The sequence below is a fragment of the Pelophylax lessonae genome (genome assembly GCF_965119305.1).
Source record: "Pelophylax lessonae genome assembly, chromosome: 3".
Lineage (NCBI taxonomy): Eukaryota > Metazoa > Chordata > Amphibia > Anura > Ranidae > Pelophylax > Pelophylax lessonae.
The window spans coordinates 641,279,421-641,293,310 of NC_138770.1; the positions used below are offsets into that span (position 1 = coordinate 641,279,421).

General features: G+C 43.0%; 1 protein-coding gene across 2 annotated transcripts in view; it reads left to right on the top strand.

Annotated features, from left to right (window-relative positions):
* The window catches only part of PRKCE (protein kinase C epsilon), a 670,827-nt gene that overhangs the window by 399,232 nt on the left and 257,705 nt on the right, over window positions 1–13,890 (top strand). For both annotated transcript variants that reach the window (XM_082249847.1, XM_082249848.1), the window contains exons 8-10: window positions 2,045–2,141; window positions 5,211–5,425; window positions 10,624–10,797. In XM_082249847.1, the coding sequence (XP_082105973.1) occupies window positions 2,045–2,141; window positions 5,211–5,425; window positions 10,624–10,797 (486 nt within the window). The remainder of the gene's footprint in view (window positions 1–2,044; window positions 2,142–5,210; window positions 5,426–10,623; window positions 10,798–13,890) is intronic.

The window sequence follows — 13,890 nt, forward strand, 5'->3', positions numbered from 1 at the left end:
GTGGTGCTCATGCGCAGTATGAAGAGCAGTCAACCAGGACCATAGTGGAGAAACAACAACTGGACCAGGAAGGAAGATGAGCATTGGCCAGCATGCATTGCACTTGGAGGGAGGGGGTATTTAGGGGAAACTCCACTAACTTGACTATAACTTTAAAAAAAAAAAAAATGTAAAAAATTGCCTTTTTATCATTTGAATCATTTTTACATTTTTTTTTAAGTTATAGTCAAGTTAGCCGTGCATTCCGATACTACTTTGGTTGCGAAAACAGCAATTATTCTTATCCTAATGTCTAAGAGCAGAGCAGTATTAAGAACTCCTGATTTTATTTAACTTTCTGCTATAGGCTTTGAGATTTAGATTTCCCAAAAACCTTTTGATTTTTCAGTGCTTATCACTTGGCTTATCATAAATGTAAAGTAGAACGCCAACGCCAATGTAGGAAAGACTTGAAATCTGTTGGGGTTTTTTTGCTTTTTGTGTCCTGTTTAGGGAGACAATCCAACCTTTTGGTTACCAGGACAGCAAATTTAAAGGAAATCTCACTCAAAAGGGCTGAGAAGAATGATGACATTTGTTTTTGTAAATTGGGAAAAGGTTAGAAGTTCTATCAGATCTTATGGCTGGCTTTTTTCCCCCCTGACTTCCCTGCCTCTTCTGTATCTCCCCAACAAGGACACAGACAGCTGTAAAAGCTGGCCAGAGGTTCTAACCTTTCTCCTCTCTATCAAAACCTAAAGAATACATTTCTCTTCTTCCAAAAACGCTATTTAATTCCTTTGTAGTATTTAAAGCAAACTCCCCTATCCATCCATGTCTCCATGCTTTATTTTGCTGAGAAATCACTATAAAAAGCACCCCTAGCATTTATTGCTGTGGCCATCTTGCGTAAGGGCAGATATTTGATGTAGCATTTACTTCCTGGAATTCATCTGCCCTTAGCTCGGGCATGCAGGCAGGAGGGTATGCTTAGCTTAGAAAGCCCCTCCTCCCCTCCTGAAGACTCCTGGGATGTATGACATAATTTGCCTAGGCATGGAAACCAGGAAGGAACTGAGAAAATGCAAAAAAAAATTGAAAACAAGTAAATGCAATATGCTTTACTATCTATATACTGTATTAATGCCAGCAGCACAGAGATTAAAAATAGTTAGTGTTGACTGAGAGAGGGAAATTACGCTTTAAGTTGCATACAGTGTAAGCCATTTCTAAATACCTCTGAAGAGTTTGTGGTTGATTTATGAAAGGCAAATAGACTGTGCACGCAAGTGAAGTTACCCTAGAGCAGTGATGGTGAACCTTGGCACCCCAGATGTTTTGGAACTACATTTCCCATGATGCTCAACTACACTGCAGAGTGCATGAGCATCATGGGAAATGTAGTTCCAAAACATCTGGGGTGCCAAGGTTCGCCATCACTGCCCTAGAGCGTCATAAATGAGGTAGGGCTTCAATTTGCATGTGATTGGGTGTTCTTCGTAAAGTGAAGCCTTACCTCATTTACGAAGCTCTAGGGCAGGAATATGCAAGCTGTGGCCCTCCAGCTCTTGCAGAACTACAAGTACCATGAGGCATAGCAAGACTCTGACAGACACAAGCATGACACCCAGAGGCAAAGGCATGATGGGACTTGTAGTTTTGCAACAGCTGGAGGGCCACAGTTTGCATATCCTTGCCCTAGATCTTCGTAAATGAGGCTTCACTTTACGCAGAATACCCAATCACATGCAAGGAAAAATAAAAACATTTTTTTCGCTTTCACTTGATTGGATGATGGAAGTCAGCAAAGCTTTTTCTCATTTACTGAGCTCTGTAGTGCCTGCACAGTCTATATTTCTATCTCTGATTTCTACAATGACCAGCAACGTCTACATTATTTCATTCATCTCAACAACACTGACATCTTGCCTCATGTTACACTTTCACTGCTTTTTTTTTTTTTTTTTACACATCTGCTTATTCCAAAGATATTTAATGGCTTGCTAACATATGCTTTGTATTCTAGCTTAAAAATACTGTTTCTAATGCCGTGTAATTTATTTAGCTGAATGCAGGTGCGGAGACTCAGCCGCCGGTTCCTGGGGGTCCATTGGTGGAAGACGATAGGTCAAAATCTGCCCCAACATCTCCATGTGATCAGGGTTTGTTATTTTCTGCTTTTATTAAAAAAAAAAATAATGTATGAATACAGTATTTGCCTCAAAGTATTTTTCTATGACTGTTACAGACATGCTGTTCTATATCTTTGTTACTGTGCTCACTATAGGTATTTTTATGTTGGCTTCTAGAGGAAACAAACTCTGTCTTCTGAAGAAGATACTAGCCACATAGGGAGTTTGTTATTTCAGTGAGTCACCCACCTCATAGACTTCCATTGTGAGAAGGAATAGCACAGCCAATGTGTAGCACAGCAGAGCAATAAGTAGAACCTGCATATGTAATATAGGGCTGCCCTGATGTATGTGCAGAATTAAAGTACAAGTTCACATTTATTAAACAAAATAATAAATGCATATTTTTTGCAAGTACAAAAAATAGCATTTTCGATTTTTTTTTTCTCTTAGGAGCCTGTAAATCATTGCATCCATGATCAGCAGATTGCGGGTGTAATGTCAGGCTCTTGCATACTGTCAGGGTAGCTGTCTGTCCATACTTCCAATATGGGCAGTCAGTTACTTCAGCCAAGGAAACTCAATGAACTATGCCCAGCACCCACCAAGCTCATTGAGAATTACAATCCAAAAGCCGCAAAGGCTGACTGTGCTTGTAGGCATTCTTTCACAGAATTCTGTGAATTAATGATGTGGCTGTGTGGGCGGAGCTCTGCACAGTCATGCTCTTTTCAAATTCGGACAGCAGACAGAGGCAGAAGATCCCTGGCTCTGTGCCACAGGGAGAGGGGCAGGAGTGGGGGCATGTTATATGTTGCACTCTAAAAACAGGTTCCCAAGGGTGAACCTATCCTTTAAAAGCATTAAAGCAAAAATATCAACACATATTGATAACATTATTTACACCATTCTTATCTCCTTTACATATACATCTAAAAATTAATTAAAAAGCTATATATTTCTAGTGAGTTACTTAGGACGGCACTCCTGGCCCCTTGAATGCCCCTGATCCTGCCTTCTACTGGACTTGGTGCTACCTGACTGGTGTGGGTTCTGAGTTGGACAGCCAAAAGGATCAAGCTCCTTCCATGATACCCCTGAAGAAGCAGTAAACACAATACCTTCAAAATACATCAAGTTTAAATCAAGTTCAAAATACATCAAGTCAGCTAAATGCACGAGTTTTGGTGCTCTTTCAGAAAGTACACCACAACCACAAGATATAATAGAAGTCTATGGCAAAATGCAGCTAACCCACAGGAAAGCCGCAGGTGCACATCACTGTCCTGAGCCCCCTATAAGGCTGCTTTCACACTAAGGGTTCATTTACATTTGTGGCTTGAGAGACTGGTGGTTTTTATTAGAGATCGACCGATTATCGGCAAAGCCGATATATCGAGGGCCAATCTACACTTTCCCCGATATATCAGAATCGGCCCCGGAGGTGACCGATATTGCCGATATTTCGGGAAAGTGCTTGTACCGGAGTGATGCCTGCAGCTAGAGTCATCACCCTGGTACTGGCGTCCATAGCCGACGGTCGACTGTCATTACAAGGAGCGGGAGGGAACGCCGCCTTCCGCAGCTCGCCCGGGTCTCCCATCCCACCGGGAGACCCGGGCAAACAGCCTGCACAGCCGCCGATGACCCGATCAAAGCCGCATTCCGCTCTGATCAGGTCTCCATGCAAAAACCTGGAAGTGATGTCATGACATCACTTCCGGGTACTGCCGCCAGATTTAAAAAAAATTACAGCATTCAAAAGAGCCAAACTTGGCACTTTGAATGCTTTTAAGTGCAGAGGAGGGGTTTCGGGTCTTTTAGGCCTCCAGATCCCTCCACAAGAGTACCTGTAAAGTAAAGAAAAAAAAAAGAAAAAATAAATTTTTAGATGTACAATTACTAGTTTTTATCACACGCCCCAAACACTGGTGTAGCAACATGGGTTGCAGTGGTGACCCTGTCCCTTGCTCCAGGGGGCCTGTACAGCCTCCCTGGCACATTGTGTTTTACACTTGAACAGGAGGGGTGGCATATACAGGAACTGATCCTCTCCATTTTCCTTCTGCAACAGCTGAAAGCTGGCTTCTCCTCCTCTCCCTCCGGCATTCAATGGCTACAGGGGAAAATTGATCATTATGTGATGTAAAATAACAAAAATCAAGATTCGGGACCATTTTGATTTTATTGTGGCCAGTGACTGGTTACCAAATTGCTTAAGTGGCCCTCGTTCTTCAAAAGGTTGAGCAAACCTGTTGTAGAACCATTGACATCATCAGTAGGCCTCTGTGCATCCCTATTCAATGCAGGCAGATCAAGGCTGATGGGAGAGGCTGGAAGGGTGCTGTACATAGCTTCCTGAAAGTATTTCCACATAGGATGCTCAGCCTCCGTGATTGAAGGAAGTGAAATCCAATAAATCTTAGGGTTTGGCCAGGGACAGTAAGGCTGGGGAGGAAAGATCAGGCTAGATCAGTGTTTTCAAACCTCAAGTACCTCCAACAAGTCATGTTTTGGGAATTCCCCTTAGATAAAATAGCTGTAATTAATACCAAGCCATTGACATTGAATTAACTTACCTTTGCAGGGTGAAGGGAATCCTGAAATCATGACCTGTTAGGAGTACTTGAGTATAGAGGTTGGGAACCAGTAGGCTAGAGGATGCAGGGCATCCTCCAGCCAGGAAATGAAACACTCTATCTGATTTGCTGCAGCTTCTAATGCATACTGTGAGAAGCTCACGGTGTGCAGTGAAATCAGTCAGTTATTCCACTCAGTACAGAAGAGGAGCCTGAACAACGTGCAGGACTAAAGGTAAGACTGGCATTCAGCTTCAAGGTAAAATAGGAAGGAAAAGCTGTCTTATTATTTTTGTTCAAATAACATTTAGTGGCTTTTTTCTTTTGTTTTTGTTTTTTAACAGCACAGTATGTGTGTACATTCCCTGAGAAAATCTGTGCATTTCTGACTAAGCACTGGCAGGAGCCTCTGATAGATCCTTGTTGCAGCACTTGTTAACAGAACACAAAGTTTAATGTCCGCTTGTTCATAGCTTTTTGACTGAAGTTTTTTCTTTGATTATTTTTTTTCCTAATGTAGAAATTAAAGAACTTGAAAACAACATCAGAAAAGCGCTGTCATTTGACAACCGGGGGGAAGAGCACAAAGCAGCAGCCACTGCGACCATCGACAGTCAGTTGACGGTAACGGGGGAAAATGGAGAGAACGGGGAGCTCAAAATCCACCAATACAAGAGGACAGGTCTGGAGGACTTCAACTTCATCAAAGTATTAGGGAAAGGCAGTTTTGGAAAGGTTTGTATTGTGTTTTATATAAAGTGCCTAGGCCAGGGGTCTCCAAACATTCTAAACAAAGGGCCAGTTTACTGTCCTTCAGACTTTAGTGGGCCCAGACTGGCCAGAGGGAGTAGAAAATATCCTGGCACTAGTGGAAGGAATGACGTCACAGCTTGGATATTAGGAGAGGAAAATTGCCTCATTGTTGGTGTCAGTGGTAGAAATTCTCCATTGTTGGTGTTGGTGGTAGAAATTCTGCGCCATTGTTGGTGTCAGTGGGAGTTATAGTGTCTTGTATCAGTGGATGGAATAGTGCCTCATTGTTGGTGTTAGTGGTAGAAATTATGTCCCTTTTTTGGTGTTAGTGGGAGAAATTATGTCCGTTTTTGGTGTTGGTGGGAGAAATTATGCCCCATTTTTGATTATTGGATGCCTAAAATAATAAATAGAACAATGGTACCAACTTCCAGAAAAATGTCAATATGAAAATGGGATAAAGGGGTAAGTGGGACCTCAAACTCCCCAATTATGGAAGTACTCACTGGGAAAAGGGAGATGGGAAAGGAGGGTTGGCTGGATTTTTGGGTACCAATATCTTTGTAATTAATGTAACTTGGATATCATTGTTAAAAACTAACTTTAATAAATGTAAAAAACAAATAACAAATATTTGATTTACAATATGACATAAATGACATACAACTGACACGATTGGTGTCAGCTAAAAATAGCTTGAGATGTGAAGAGTAGTCGGAATGTCTCCACAGTTTTCTCTACATGTTTCGCGGGCTAGGCCGCTTCTTCAGGAGAATATAATATATAAGTTTCTACTAGAGTCTAGAGAGTAAGACAAGAAATAAATCAAAAACAAGAACATATATGACCAAGGCATGGAAGGTCTTTGTACTGTGTATGGGGAGAGGTATCAACCTTACCTGTGGTCACTATAAAGCATGAAAACACCAGGTGGAAGAGCAGAATCACCAATACTCTCACCGGCGGATATGGGAGACCTTAATTACGATGTATAATGAAGCATGGGTTAAAAAAATATATGGATATATCAAATGGATATGTCAATATATGTGTACATATATATATGTAGAGAAAAAACCCTCATAGAGGGGAAGGAACAGAGAAAGGAAGGGGGGGGGATGAAGGGAGAGGGGGAGAGGGAGGAGGAGAAAGAGGGGAGGGGGGGGGAAAGAAAAGAGCAAGGGGAGGATGTGGGAAGGAGGGGAAAAAAAGAAGGGATACCATGAAAGCAGTGAAAAAAGGGGGGAGGTAGAAAAGAAATATATATATGTGTCTTGCAATATCACATACCAAGTCAAAATTCAGGTAGAAAATCATATGTAAGGAACAAAAACCACACAGAGAGGGCCAGAGGGTGCCGATTTTGGGAGCCTATGTATAAATGGCTATTTTAAGGAAAAAGACGTGGTCTAGGGACTATCAGAGCAGACAATCCATCTGTCTAAGTCCCTTAGGTTAAGATGGCTTCTGTTATTGCTGTTCAAATGCCTCAAATGAAAGCAGGTAAAGCAGATCCCACAGTAGGGAATGACTGGGTTTCCAGGGAGGAAGCTTCCTATATAATATAGAGGTAAGGTCCTGAAAGACAAGAGAGATATAGATGGATAAGTCCAGTTAGAGTTTAGAAATCCCTATTGGGGATATAGAGTGTTGCTGAGCCCAAGTCAATGTAATTACCTCATCGGTCACCTCACATGCGTCCTCTCTGTGTGGAGCACAAATTGCCGACGCCGCCATGTTGGCAGCGCCGGCTATTTATGTGTCTCCAAGCGTAGCAAACGTCAGCGGCAACAGCTGCGGCGTATGACGTTGCACGCCCAGTCCCGCTGTAGTGCGCATTGCGCCAATGACGGCACCGGCGCACTCCGGCGGTAACTGACGAAAGTGATCCGTCAGCACAGGGGACACATACCCGCCGGGGAGCACCGATCCCGCTCTGTACCTTCAGACGATCATGCCTGAATAACCACAGGAATAGAGAGACAAATATTATCAACATACAACATGTATTTGAAAGCCCATGATGTACTAATATATAATATGTTTATAAAAAAAAAATACAAAAGACAGCAAATAACGTTCAATGCACATATATATCACAATATATACATTTTGGTGCATAGCATATATAGGGTACAAATAAGACCAGCAGAATTAGTCCTGAATATATATAAAAATATCCATTGGCAAGGATGGGTGGGAAAAAGGGGGGGGGGGGTTGGGATGGAAGGAAAGAAGTGGGGGGGGGGGAAGGGGGGGGGGAAGAGGAAGAGGGCCGGGGGAACATGATAAAAAGGAAAGGAACAAGTGTGGATGGTGAAAAATAACCACCCAAGGACACATAATAAAGAGGGCAAAGGCGTGACAAAACAGAACGGAAGGCGGCACCCATAGATTTTATAAAAAAGGTTTATATGAGATAACCTCATTTAAACCTGGCGGAATAGTGGCATTTAGCCTCTCAATCCACTGAGTCTCCCATTGGAGCAACTTCTTGTCCCAGTTGCCACCGCTGGGATCCTCTGATATAGCATCTAAGACAAAAAACTTTACCACCTCTGGGTGGTATCTGTGGGGAATGCCAATATGGCATCCCACTGCTGTGAGCTTCCCACCAGTGGAATGGTATTGGTGATCTCCTATTCGTTGGCGTAGCTCCCGTCTTGTCTTGCCAACGTAGGAGTTACATTGGCATATCATTAGATAAATTACTCCTTTTGTCCCACATTCACTGTGGGAACGGGGTGACCAAAGTTCCCCGTTGGGGATCCGGTAGGTAGAGCCTTCTAGGATCCAGGGGCAGCGGGGGCAGTCGCCACAAGGGAAAGTGCCCCTGGTGCCCGTGGGTCGAGGTTTATCCATGCTATAATGACTATGGACCAAGTGATCACGTAGGGATGTAGCCCTCCGGAAAACCAATTCTGGGGTTTCCCTGACATAGTTTTTTAATACGTGGGGGTCTGTGAGTAGATGCCAGTGACGTGAGATCACTGAACGTAATTGTTGGTGATGTGCTGAATATTTGGTAATCAACTTCACCGTCTGCGGCGAAGTGGATTTCCTGAGAGGGTAAAGTAAAGACGATCTGCTCCTGGCGTGGGCCTTATTAAAGGCCCTCCTTAAGGTAGTTCGGGAATAACCCGTTTGAAGGAGGCGGTCCCGTAGAGAATTGGCCTGCATATAAAAATCATCCTCTCTGGAACAATTGCGCTGTAGGCGCAGATATTGTGCAAAAGGAATACTTTGAATCAGTGGTTTGGGGTGCGCACTAGTCGCATGAAGAAGTGTGTTTCCCGCTGATGGTTTGCGCTAAAGATCTGTAAAGATAGTTCCATCAGGGAGTTTTGAAATTGTGAGATCCAAGAAGGAGATTTGAGATATATGGTAAGAGTATGTAAATTGTAAATTCCAGTCGTTAACATTTAGCATATCTAGAAAGGTATGCAACATGTCAACAGGGCCAGTCCACGCCAGGAGCAGATCGTCTATATATCTGTACCAAAATGGTACAAAAGACAAATAGTGCACAAAAGTCTCGTCAGAAAACACATGTCTCTCCCACCCCCCCAGGTAGAGATTCGCATAAGAGGGAGCACATGTGGTCCCCATGGCCACACCCTGCCTTTGTAGATACATATCTTCCATGAAGATGAAATAATTTCGAGTAAGAATGAATCGTAATAATTCGAGAATAAAAGCGTTTAATTTCCAAGTGGTTCTATCCTCTTCCATCAAAAAGCCATTGACCATCCTGATGCCCCGCTCGTGAGGGATGCTGGAGTATAATGCCTCCACATCAACAGCCACGAGGAGGGCATCAGGAGGGAGCTGATGACATCGAAGGCGTCCAGGCGTTTTGGCTTTTATCCGAATGGCGACAGTTGAGATGCTTCTGCCAGCTGCTCTTTGTTCCGAAATCCATCGGTCAAGTCTTTCTTCTAGTTGCAGCCATCTTGCTTTATTGCCGTGGAAACTTTTCTTCATCTTCTTTGCAAGACGTAGGTCATCTGCTTGCTTTCTCCACTTGCGCACCATGGACTCATTAATGTTGAATTCTCTAGCTGCAGATCTATTCCCATGTTCTTTTGCATGGTTGATTGCTTTCAATTTAAAATCTGCCTCGTAAGCAAGTCTCCTTTGTGGAGCCATTTCGAAGTCACTTTGGATTTATAGGATTTCTGATTTCTGCTTCAAGTTTGTTGCTGCGCAATTTGAAACAGAAATTTTTTTGAGATCCCTTCAATACTCAAGGTTCATATATAAGGTGCACCGGATTATAAGGCGCTCTGCCGGTTTTTGATCAAATTTTAGGATTTTCAGTGCGCCTTATAGTCCGAAAAATACGATACTGTAAATATCTCCCAAATGTGCACCATTTAGGAGCTATTTACTGTACATTTAGGCGGTGACATCATGCATGTGCTCTGAAGTAATGGCCACCCTGGCTGTTCCTTTAGAGTCCTGTGCCCTAATCGGTGGCTCCTGCGCGCAATGCGTCATCACGGCTCCGGCCACTGACACAGCCAGAGTCCGCGAACCCGGAAGGAAGACCGGGTAAAGATGAAAGCCCTATGCCCTTTGCAATATTTACTAACACATTATAACTTTGCCTTGCAGGTTAAAAATAAAAAAAAAAAACTTACCACTGCTTTAAGGTGGCAAGGGCCTCTTTAAAAAAAAAAAAAAAAAAATTGTTAGGGCTTGTTCATACTCTCAGCTGGGGGGACAGTAAAAATGTGATTAAGCTGCATTTTTGCCCCCCTCCCCAACTGCTCCCCTTTAAGCTGCAAATGCATCTGATGGAGATGAATACGTTGTGGCAAGAATTATTTTTCCCATCAGTACCGCCCACTGTACATAACCTATTCACCTAAATAAGGCTGTGCCACAGCCGTCCTTCAGTCATGTGCAATGCACGTGGTTGTGACTTGGTAGTGTAGATTTGCACAGGTAAAATAGGTGAGGAGGTGATCTAATGCCTTCTTACTGCCTGTCACGTGCCATCTGAAGAGTGATTCACCACGGATTGCTCTTCCGAAGGCTACAGTTAACGTAAACTAGCCCTAAGTCAAGTTTTAGCAACATTTTCATGCACATGCCCAGAACATGAATATACATACATGTGTACCGACTCCCGTATGGGGAAGGTGATGACCAGATTTTTCTGTTTCGGCTCCTAGGTCATGCTTGCTGAAGTCAAAGGCAAAGATGAGGTCTATGCTGTGAAGGTCTTGAAGAAAGATGTGATATTACAGGATGACGACGTTGATTGCACTATGACAGAGAAAAGGATCTTAGCTCTGGCAAGAAAACACCCGTACCTAACACAGCTGTACTGCTGCTTTCAGACGAAGGTAATATGAGCGTGGACTTGTACTATGTTCTGCGTATGTTACTGAAATAGGAGATGTCACATTTACTGGATCTTTAAAGAGCAGTGAAAACCATAGCAGCCAATAGGATTTCAGTTTACCCATGTCCTATTACCAGAAGGTGAATTCCAATTGGCTGTTGTGGGTTACAGCTCCTTGTGTTGCTCAATAAGGCTCTTGGTGAATGCTGATCATAGGACAGAAACTTTTTTAAAGCTTAGAATCCCAAAAACTTTTTTCATGATTTTATTGCTGCTTTGGTCCTGATTGGGAGATTTACCCCACATTCACCTTGTAGGACACATCTATCACTAGCATGGGCATCCGCAGAACTTTTTTTTTTGGGGGGGGGGGCATCATTTTAAGGTCACCCATGTTCCTTTTTACCCCCCATAGATTCCCCTTTAGAGCAGGCCAGGGTCCCCCATAGACCCCTTTAGAGCAGGGTCCCCATAGATCCCCCTTTAGAGCAGGCCAGGCCAGGGTCCCCCATAGATCCCCCTTTAGAGCAGGTCAGGATCCCCATAGATCCCCCTTTAGAGCAGGCCAGGGTCCCCCATAGATCCCCCTTTAGAGCAGGCCAGGGTCCCCATAGATCCCCCTTTAGAGCAGGTCAGGATCCCCATAGATCCCCCTTTAGAGCAGGTCAGGATCCCCATAGATCCCCCTTTAGAGCAGGCCTGGATCCCCATAGAGCCCCTGTTTAGAGCAGGCCAGGATCCCCATAGAGCCCCTGTTTAGAGCAGGCCAGGATCCCCATATTTTAGAGCAGGCCAGGATCCCCATAGATCCCCCTTTAGAGCAGGCCAGGTCCCCGTAGATCCCCCTTAAAGCAGGCCAGGGTCCCCCATGGATCCGCTTTAGAGCAGGCCAGGGTAGGTCCCTCATAGATTCCCCCTTTACAGAAGGCCAGGGCAGGTCCCCTATATAGATCCCCTTTAGAGCAGGCCAGGGCAGGTCCCCCATATAGATCCCCCTTTAGAGCTGGCCATGGCAGGTCCCCCATAGATCCCCCATTAGAGCAATCCAGGGCAGGTCCCCCATATAGATCCCTCTTTAGAGCAGGCCAGGGCAGGTCCCCCATAGATCCCAATTTAGAGCAAGCCAGGCCAAGGTTCCCAATATACATCCCCCTTTAGAGCAGGCAAGGTCCCCCATAGAATAGATCCCCATTTACTTAGTCTTCTTACTGCCTGTATATAGAATAGAATCCCTAGGTTTTCCTGAAGCACCACACTCTCCGGCCTCTCCTCCTGCAAAGAATATATTATTTTTTTTTCCACTTCACGAGTCCTCCTTGCCCCACCCTTGCGGAAGCCCATGATCACTAGGAAAGGAAGTTAGGTAAAATTGCTCTACATATTTTAAGAGCGATTTTCATTCGTTTGGAAAGACTTCCTTTCATATCCTGTTGTGTCTTTTGGACCGGAAGTGTGGGAAAATCTCCCCACGGGAAAAAGACAAAACTCAACAGGGGGTTTAATCATTTATTATTCTATCCAAAATGTTTAAAAAACTGTAGTATATTTGGCTGCAAGGCTAGCTCTCACAATTGCAATTATCATCTACTAAGTAACTCTAGCTGTCCAATACACCAGTAGAATTTTGTTTGTAAAATGTCATTTTCGGAACATTCATCTGATTTTGCAACAGATGGCGGGGTCAGATTGACAATTGTTTCAACTGTAGTGATGAAAAAAAAATCAATGGAGTGGGATGGAAATTTTTTTCAAATCAACAAAATTCTACCAGTGAATGTAGCTTTCATTCAGAAAACTTAATTAATTTCAAAATTGAATGTTGAATGCAAACAAGATTTTGAAGCATTATCCAAAGACCTTCATCAAGTCTCTGTAGGCGTTATCCGATATATTGGCGAGATGTTTCATACAAAGGTTTGGATAAAAATCTACCAGGGTATGGCCAGTTTACTCATCTAAGCCTTTAAATACAGACTGGTGTGTTCTCTGGTTTCCTACACATCCCCAAAGAACATACAAATGTTTCCACCTTTAAAGAATAGTGGTTCACAACTGCCTGAAGCCATAGGCCTTGTTCACATGGGTGCCGAGGCCTGAAAACAAGGGCCTAGAGCCTTGTAAACCCAACTAACTTCATGAGGGCCATTATTAGAAATTGTAGGATACTGCAAAGCACTTAATGGGTATAATATTGACATAGCCCCAAATGATCCAAAATGGCTCGAAATTGATATGGCCCAGAAACATTTAGACAAATCAATAAATCTCCTGGACCAGATGGCTTACACCCAAGGATCCTCAAAGAGCTGTGCTCTGTTATAGCCATTGTTTTTTAATTTTCAGAGACTGTAAAGACTGGAATAGTACCACAGGATTGGCCAATATGGTGCCTATATTTAAAGGGTTAAATAAAAATAATTTAGGGTTAAATAAAAAAGGGTTGGAAGTTGGAAGTCTTTACAAGTAACTACAGACCGGTTAGTTGAACTTCTATAGTGGGGAAGTCACTTGAGAGTTTATTAAAACACCATATAGAAGAGTTTTGGTAGAAAATTATATTTTAAGTCGGCATGGATTCATGAAAAAATGAAGTTGTCAAACAAATCTGATTTCATTTTATGAGAAGGTAAGCAAAAACTTAGACAAAGGAGTGGCTGTGAATATAGGATGAGCATGGATCATGCTTTATTGTTTTTTTTTTCCTTCCTCTGTATACCTGTGTATAAAGAGGTTTACTATTTGTGTTTTTTATTAGTTGAACTAGATGGAAGGTGAATAAATCTCCTGGACCTACACCCAAGGGTCCTCAAAGAGCTGTGCTCTGTTATAACTAAGTCATTGTTTTTAGTTTTCAGTGACTGTAAAGACTGGAATAGTACCACAGGATTGGCTTACGGCCAATGTGATGCCAATATTTAAAAAGGGGTAGAAGTCTTTACCAAGTAACTACAGACCGGCTAGTTTATCTTCTATAGTCGGAAAGTCACTTGAGAGTTTATTAAAACACCATATAGAAGAGGTTTTGATAGAAAATAATTTTAAGCAATAGTCAGCAAGGGTTCATGAAAAAATGATGTTGTCAAACACATCTGAT